The sequence below is a fragment of the Gambusia affinis genome, linkage group LG21, assembly GCF_019740435.1.
Source record: "Gambusia affinis linkage group LG21, SWU_Gaff_1.0, whole genome shotgun sequence".
NCBI lineage: Eukaryota > Metazoa > Chordata > Actinopteri > Cyprinodontiformes > Poeciliidae > Gambusia > Gambusia affinis.
Genome location: NC_057888.1, coordinates 12487943 through 12497271, shown reverse-complemented (window position 1 = coordinate 12497271; position 9329 = coordinate 12487943). Strand labels below are relative to the sequence as shown.

The window sequence follows — 9329 nt, the reverse complement described above, 5'->3', positions numbered from 1 at the left end:
TACCATGTCTATGTTTCTCTGTCTTATGGTATGGGAGTGTGTGAAAAGAAATAAAACCACTATGCTAAAAAAAATATGCAGAGTCTAGAAGAATTAAAAAGGAAGCGTTAACCAAAAACCACCGTCTATTGGAAACTTGAAAGATCTACGTCATGTGGTATGGCGTCTCTATCTCCTTTTTAGTTGTGTTGATTATTTTTAATCAAATGGAGCAAATGAAATGTGCTTCATTTTCTATTTGTTAAAAAAAAAATAGTGTAAAAGCTCCTTTAGTTCATTTTTTTTTAAATAAGTGTTTTAAAAAGCGTTGAGAAATAAAAATGCATAGGAGCCCTGACAAAATTATAAAGTACCTCATACTTTTTTGTATTCCAGCCTTTGTTTGTTTCATAGGGCTATAAACTGTGGGTTATTTTTTAAAAGTAGGTTTATCTACTTTTTCTCCACAAATATGAAAAAGAACTCAAGTGGTTTTGGTCAATGTTAATATGTTTCTTTACTTTGTTTGTCTGTAAACCTAAAAAAATTGATCTAATATAAATAATGGTTCATTTCATAAAACATTTTTCTAGCATGCTTATAAAGCTTGATAAATTATATATAAATATTACTTGTAACGGTCAGGTAGACTTTGTGGCTCCAAATAAGTTTTATTTAGCAGGAACCGGAGAAAGGCTCTTAGATTGCGAAGGTCTCTAGCCCCTTTCCTTGGTAAGATCACTCTGTCTGTACTTGTCTTGTCTGGCCGTGAGTCATATGGAAAAACTATAAATTTGAAAGTTGCTGTTTGTGTCTAAACCAAATTTAACAGGTTCAATGTTAAACAAGGTCAGATGAGGTCATGTCAGGTTGCATCCAGCTCCTTCCTCAGATATTTACCCCAATCTTTTTTTTTCTTTTTTTTTAATAGCTGCAACTACAGCTATTAAAATAATCTAGTTGTCAGGACAGGTTACTACAGTAGTTAAAGTTTTGGAGAATGTTATTTGGATTTACACCAAAACAAAAACAAAACTACAGCTTGCTGATTAGATGTAAATTTTCCAATTAACATATAATGAATTCATCTTGGTGCTGGAAAGACGAACATTTTAGAAACAGCAAATCTTCATATTCAAAGACAGGCTCACCGTATTTCCTGTTGGTTATTTAAGACGTGTTTGCTGTCGGAGCTTCCTCAGTTCTCGCTTCTAGGATTGAGACGCCTTCGACTTATGCCTTAAGAGAGGTTGAGGTCACACGTGTCACTGACCTGGTTCACCACAGTAGTGGGCGCTTGCTCCTGTGGGTTGTTCACCTACTTGAAACGTGAAGCACAAAGGCCACATGAATCAAGATGTAAATGATTCTGCCTGGGGAAAGGAGGGCAGGCTGGATTGTGTGAGAACACTGCCTCTGTTCAAAGCAAAATCACTTGTTCTCTCTCTTGTAGGACTTGCTTTGCATTTAACAACACATTTTTAGCTGTGGTTCTATCATGTTTGGCAGCATAGGTAAACCCCACCAAAAAACAAGAAATCATAACAATAGAATGTGGTGCAGTCCTTCACTGAACACATAAGATGATTTAACTTATCTCAGCAGTTCACATAGGACACCAACTCTCCAATGTTTTCCCATCCATACTAGGAATAGAAGAATTGACCAAGGCACAACCAACGGATAGTTTTTTTTTTTTTTTGGTACGGGCTCCCTTTTCTAATACCACCCTGGGCAACTGCCCATGTCAAAAACCACGACAGGTTGTAACTTTACCGCTTTCCCCAAAGGTATTCTAAAGTTTAGAGTATGTTTGTACATTTATGCCTAAATTCAAACCCCCTTATGGTATGAACATTCAATTTATTACCCTTATTTTCATCAAAAACATTACATATGTACATTTGTGAAAACTGCAGTCCTAACCAGTGTATTCAAAGTGCTATTAACATATAAAGTTAGAGAACACAAAACATAACGACATCTCTGCAAACAAGTGAATACAGGAAACAATAAAAGAAATGGCAAATGAGCACAATTAGCTGTAGCTTTAATCCAGGCGATTCAGTAAGTGCAACCACAAACAGGAATGGAATATTCCACAAACATTTCACCACACTGCAACTAAAACAAGACAACTAGGGCACTACTGTGACCAAACGTTTCAACATATGTTTTTTCTAAACTGAAACACTTGTTAAAGAATAAATAAATCAACAACTGTAAAAATAAAAAATAAAAAGTATCTTAAGACAAAATGTGCTTGTAACTTTCCAACTAATTGGGTATAGGAGTGTATTACTGGGCATGAAGCGGTGGCACGACAACATCAACAACAAAAGGACTCAAACGTGAAGAAAACTGTTTGGCAGCCTACATTTGATTGTCAATGGAAATCATTTCGTTTTTACCCACTTAACTGCTATAGAGGAGAAAAACTTTCAATCTCTGTACTAAATACACCAGGCATGGGCCAGGTACCAGAATCCAAAATGTCTTGCCATAATCTACCATTCCTGTTGATTCTTAAGAAGCCAGTAAAATCTTTGGGAGTGATTGGAGTTTTCTGAGGCTAAAGCAGGGTTGCCTTTCCCCCACCTGTTCCTGTATGCTAGGTCATCTGGCTAAACTGAAGCTAAAACGTTTTTTTCTCATGCTTAATTTAAAAAACAAAAATTATTCTGGTTGAGAAAATAATTTATAGTCCAGATGTAAAAGTCAGCCTTCACTTTAAGGTCACTGTTGTTCTAAGCTAGAGTTGCCTTGCTATTTTAAATACAATCAGTTAATTTGGGTAAAACATATATATATATTTTTTTCTCCCACAGTGACTAGATAATTAATATTTTTCTTTAAGGTTATCATGAGAATCTCATACCAGCCCATGCCTAATCTCATGGAAGATTCTGGTGATGGTGGACAGCAAAGTAGAAAATGCAACCCCAGACACATGACCTAGCAATGGGTCGAGAATATTTTCAGAATCTTCTAAAGTTATTTAGTTTTTAAAGTAAATCACAAACTAAGGTAACAATGGCAAACTTAAGAGTCCAGTATACGCTTTGGTTGGCTGTCACTATCTGCGGTCAGTATCTGAAGGCACTAGGGTCTTTTATCATGTGGAGTTGTGTGTATTTAAAAAATATACTTGATTCATGCAACAGAAAATGGATTTAGTATTATTACCATATTTTAACCACACTGCTAATATTCCTTCTCTCGCTCATTCTGTTACTAACACACAAAATACTTTGATTCGCTGTTTTAAAATAGCTTAGCAAAGTTTTAGGCAATATATTGTTAAAAGGAGATTAAAACCATGTCTGTTTTTTAGCTACAGAACTGACAAGGCAGCTGAGAACATAACACACAGCAATATTTAGCTTCCTTTTGAGCCTCTTTAGAGGCCCTTGTGCTGGATAGATAACCATTATGAGAAATAGTTGTGACAAGCAATTTTTTTCCCATTAATACAAATTTAAGACCCAGCTATGAGATACATAAAGTAGCTAACGGATTTTACAAATCTGGGTTTGTTTCATAAATCAGCATGAGCTATTGTGATCCCTAGTCCGGTTAGCGGCCATTACCTCAGAGCAAAATCTGCATGGGGGCACTCATATACATGTTAGTTTGGATATATGAAAGTCTCAGTTCTTAACACTAGTAATTAGCCAATAGGTGCACATATTAGTATTGAACCTAAACCGTTCTCCACAGAGGTCATTGAACCACATCTGGGGAGTTTGCAAAACCAATAAACAACTCAGACATATCGTATCTTTCTTTGAACTATTTTTCATTCCCTTTACTACCTTGTAGCTAACAAAGGGGCTCCTCATTAAGAGTTGTTGTTATGCTTAGATTAGCGGCAATAGGTAAAGTCTTCACTGAGACCTACTTTAGTCTCTACTTAACACCCTTAGTGTTTAAACTCAACAAGAAAATAGAAAGGGGCATTTTCTAATAGACCAGGTGTTTCTTTTACAATAAAAAGTTCCCATTTAACATACTTTGCATTAGCCTCACTTTTTAGAACCATTAAATCTTTCTTTTTTTTTTTTCTTTTTTTTTCCTGAAAACACTGGGAAGAGGAAATGCATCTTGTTAGTAAAATGCAGCGCTGCCTTGTTAACCTACCGTTTTTCCTTCAATGACCTCTTGTTAGCAGAGATCGTGGGTACAAAAAAAGTCTGGCTGACTGATTCTCTGTTTGACACACATATTGGGCAAGTTGAAATGAATGATCCAAGCCGCCAAAACACCAGAAGCCTACCAAGTATTGTTTATACTGCCGCACTGTCAGTGGAGCTGCAGGAACAGATGGATTCGTAATTGAGGCTTTCTGTCTCTGTCCCGCCTGCCTGTCACTTTATTCTCGGATCAATGATGTTCTCTAAACTTTTTTTAACCAATATTTTAGGAGTTTGTTTGGCAGTAACGATGGCGAGAAAGGCAGGAAATGGGAGCAAAACAGAGCAGGACAATGACACCGCAGATGGTCAGATCAAGTTTAGAATGACATGATGCGTCTGTCAGTGTTATTACTAGTAGAGGAGTTGATTAATTGAATGAATAAAAAGGTTTTTCTACAAATCATGATAAAAAAAAAAAATAACATATGAAGTGGGGCTCCTATTCTGCATTTTAGTAAAAAAAGTGACTTGACGGCTTGTCAGGCACCTGGGACCTTTATTATATGCGTTTAAAACCTTGGTCTAATATAGTCCAGAAGAGCAGAGCTCACAATTTCTCACATTGCTACAACAAGCCTTTATGTATTTTATTGGGAATAGGATCGACTGACACAAGGCAGATCAAAACTGTTAAGGAATCCCAGTGGTGCGATGCTGCTACCGTTTCGTTTCACATTAGAGAATGGTAAAGTCGGGGTGATGTTCGATGTTCAGTTTTCTGCTGCACATCAAATTTTGTATGCAAGATAAAGGGCTTTTGGTAATGGAATGATGAAAAGGTCCTGGAAACGTAAACATTTTCTCATATTAAATGTTTCTTTTGTTTATATATATAACCTTTCGGACTTGGAAGTGATAAAACCTAGCTCCATCCTCCACCAGCTGGAACCTTGGAAAGACTCGTATTTGCGGTTCTGCTGAATCACATATATTCCCTACACCTACACTAAAACATCAAAAACAACTGTCCCTGAATACATTGTGTCATGTTTTCCTCCTCAAGAAGCATTCTCTGAGCTTATTATGGACCCCAAATGTGAATTATATCTCTGATTTGCATAACCTATCATGTGACCCTTTTTTTTTGACACCTTTCTGTTTATGAACAGCTTATCAGTAACTTCTGACATTCAGAAGGGCTCAGATGCTATTAAAGTCAATTTGCTGTAGTGAAGAGTAATGCCAGCAGCTTAAAGCAGAGCCTGCAGGAGGGCTGCGCTTTTTATCATCTCTGACACGACGATCCGCCCCAACCCATTTATGAATGACTTTTTTTTTTTTTTTGCTGGTTGAAGCCGATTAGAAAAGTTTAGCTGATTCATCGCTGCCATGGACATCAAGCTGTTTTGTTGTGTGAGGCATTGATCGATTTCACATTCTCGCGACAAAGCTGGTGGGGGAGTGGTAGGGAGGCGAGGAGGGGGATTTGTGTCAAAACTGGTGGAGTTTCTCTTGAACTGGCTGCTGAGGCAGCACCTTGCCGGATTACGCCTGATGTTATTTCATCAACTTCAGAAAAAAAGTTTCTTAAAGCTGTTTTACAGGAGATTTTTAGGTAAAAGTGCCTTTAACTTCTCTCCAAGTGCTTTGCTTAAAAAAAAAAAAAAATAAAAAATAAAAAAAAATGTTTTGAAAGTAGAAGGTCATGCAGAGTTAAACAGAACAATGGCGACGAGAAACACTTTAAATAACACATAGGGGATTTTTGGTGCACTTTTAGAAGCTATCTCTGCAGTCACACTTCACAATCCTCCAGGATCCTTCTACAGCTTCTACAGGTATATTACACGTATCACTATACAGATTGCTGAATCCTCTCTACAGTGACGGGTTGAGTGTCCACAGCTGCTAAAGCTGCTCCCTGTCATTGAAGCGGTCCGAGGCTGCAACTGGATTCGCAGCCACTAGAGGGCGACGGCGCCTCTTCTTGGTGGCGGTGACTCCTCTCCTCCTGCTCGGGCTCATCAGACAGAAAGCTGGGGAACGTCTGCGCCCGGGGGATAAAGGTCTTCGGCAGCCCTGCTCCTGTTCGGGAGGAGGAAAAAACAACTCAGCTGAACACACCGAAGAATAGTTTTTGACACATTCCTATCAGAACAAATAAAACCTGAAATAAGTTGGACGCTTTAGTCCAAGTTAGATTTGCTAGTCAGTTAAACAGCTTCATTTTCCCTGCGTCATTCTCCTAGGCCCGTTTCCTGCCGGCTCCCTCTGCACCTTAATTCAAATTAATTGAACCAATTTGCTCCGCAGTTGATATCGGTTAAATGCACAGAGAGGGAGTAATGGATACTTGACGGCGAAGGGCTGCTCCTGTCTAACCGTGAGAGCATTAATAATACATTAGTGCGCTGTTTGGAAGTGTGCACAGGGAGGTGGGCCGAGGATAGAACGACTGGCAAGCTGCTGATCGTGCACGAAAACAAGGAGGAAGTGGCCACTGATCAATATTTCAGGAGGTGCAAAAAAATAAAATAAACAAACAAAAATAAAAGCAACACAACACTATAATCAACTTTGACCTGGTGAGTTCATGCTAACAAAGCAGGCCAAGAGAAGTGGCTGCACTTCAAAATATTGCTCTGTTTAACTCCAGAACTGTTGCAGATGCAAAAAAAAAAAGGAGCTGATAACTGAATCTGATTGGAACCTTGCGCAAATCCAAAAACACAAGTATTCACACACACACCTTCTCACGCCTTCAGTCACAACACAACCACAGACCTCCCCCAATGTGTTTCACTTACGTTTCATGTGATAAACCTGCTTTCATGTTGTTTCTGTACATAGGTTCACAACTATGCACAGAGGGTGCATAGCTGTGAAGTGAAAGAAAGACACTACATAGTTTTGTAGTGATAAATATGCAAATTATGTTTTGTTTTGCAGTAACACATTTTCACTGCAATCACAGCTGGAAGTATGTTGGAAGATGTTTCTATGGCAGCTTTACAGACCTGGAAATTGATATCTTTGTCAATTTCTCAGTTTTTTTTTTTTTTTTTTTTGCTCAGTGAAATGTGAACAAACAATTTTCAAGTCTTGCCACAGATTACCGACTGGATTTAGAACTGGACTTTGACTGGACCATTCTAAGTCGTGACAGTGCTCTGGGTAGTGTCTACTCTTTTGCAGCCTCTTTCTTGTTTTCTCCTGTGTAAACTCCGTCCATTCTTCCATTGACTGTGACCAGGACTCTCTAAGACAAGGACCATGCTGCCACCACCATGTTTCACCATGTCAGTGTTGCCTTTTTGTTTACATAGTTTTGGTCTCATCTGACCATGCAGTGCACCTTATACCACGTCTATGCTGCCATTGCTTGTAGCAGACTTGAAATAGGACTTATTTAGGCCTTCTCTTCTGTTCTGCTACAGATACATTGTTTTTCCAAACTGAATATCAAATATAAATAATTATACTTATATTTTTCCCCCCATACACAAACAGCCCTGCAATAGGCTAGAAACTTTAAATTTAGCCTCATCTCACCAGAGTACCTTCATCCATCTATTTATAAAACTGTATAATTTCCCTTCCACTTTAAACTACCAGTAATTTGTGTTGGCCTATTACATAAAATCCCAATTAAAACGTTGGAGGTTTGTGGTTTGTATGTGTTTATTTGCCGGGATTGCTTCCATGACTCCGCCGACTGGGACTTGGAATATACAACATGACCCAGTCAGGCTGGTAATCAGTGTCAAGTGACGGGGTGAGTGCATGTCAGAGCAACAGGGAGAGAGAAGTCTAGTTAAAAAAAAAGAGGTGTTGAGGGAAGGGGTGATATGCAAGAAAGGAGAAGTGAGAATGAAACGCACAGAAGAAGCATTTTCATGTGTGAGCGGAGGGAATGGTTGGTGGGAGGAGGCGCAGAGGGGCTGGCGTGGGTGTGAGTGAGGATGAGAACGAAATGGGATGCTCGGCGGCAGGTGAGTCATGCATACACACCTCTGTCTGTTAGTCTTTCCTCTCCACCACTCCCTGAAACAAAAGAGAAATACCAAGTTGGAAATGCAGCTCAGCGCATGCTACAGGAAGCCAAAACAAAGACGGGGGTAAAGATGGAGGAACGCTCCCCTCTTCCCTGCAAGTTGTATTTAATAGATCGCTGAAACGACTGGTGTGCAACCAGGCATATCCTTTTCACATCTTTGCCAAGACAATCCCTCTCCTCAACCACGGCCAATTAAGGCTAAAGAAAAGAGAGAGAGAGAGAGAGAGAGAGAGAGAGAGAGATGCGAGGCATTGAGCCCAGAGAGGAAGGAGAGGGTGAAGCAGAGCCCATCATCCTCTCAGTCATAAACACGGCTGTCTAGGGACAGACCCCTGACGAGAGCCCTGCTTTTGGACGAGAGACAAACATGTAGACACACTTGCGAGAAAATAACAACAAAACCACAGAGAACCGCAGAGAGGGGAGGAGAGTGGGATGATGTTGGCGTCAGCATCCCTCCTCCTGCGCTCACACTATGAGAAGCAGACAGTGATTTGTCAGTGCCTTTTCATTACTGGGGAAGGTCATGTCATCCTATCTGGCCTGGGGTGGCAGCTGCTGGGCCAGAGCAGACAGGACAGGCAGCGAGAACACGCACACACACACACAAACATTAAGCGGAAGAAACAGCAGACCTGGATACACAAGCAGCTATTCATGCATGCATGTTGACACACACCTGTCCACACCTTCCTTCCTCCAACTGTAGCTGCCCAGATGGCAGTCTAGCAACAGCCGAGACACTCCATGTAACGCAGGCTCTAGATTATGTGAGATAGCAGCTCTTGTGCCTTATTTTGCTGGGATTTTATATGACAGACCAACACAGATTAGGTGATGCATGTTGCCCAGGAATGTTAAATTTAGTCTCACCTGATCAGAGCACCTCCTTCCAATTGTTTGCTGCATCTCCTACATGGTTTATGGTAAACTACGAATGGGACTTTTCTGGGTTTCTGTCCTGCAGCTCCTCCAGAGTCATCATGGTCCTCTAAACTGCTTCTCTGATTAATGCTCTGGTTACTTTGCCTGCCAGGCAATCCTGTTTTGGTTGCAGCAATCCCTAAACTATTTTGACTGTCAGATGATGGATTGAACTTCGCCCTCTGAGGTGTGCAAAGTTTGGGATTTTGTTTTATAACCTAACCCTGCTTTAA

At 40.0% G+C, this 9329-nt stretch overlaps 1 protein-coding gene across 2 annotated transcripts in view; it reads right to left on the bottom strand.

Annotated features, from left to right (window-relative positions):
* Positions 1–1825: 1825 nt before the first annotated feature.
* The window catches only part of dok6 (docking protein 6), a 55318-nt gene continuing 47814 nt past the window's right edge, over positions 1826–9329 (bottom strand). The window contains exons 8-9 of one of the 2 annotated variants that reach the window (XM_044104503.1): positions 8127–8159; positions 1826–6200 (exon numbers count right to left, since the gene is read on the bottom strand). In XM_044104503.1, coding sequence (XP_043960438.1) covers positions 6040–6200; positions 8127–8159 — 194 coding nt within the window. In that variant the 3' untranslated portion in view covers positions 1826–6039. The remainder of the gene's footprint in view (positions 6201–8126; positions 8160–9329) is intronic. The other variant, XM_044104504.1, reaches the window with a different exon arrangement.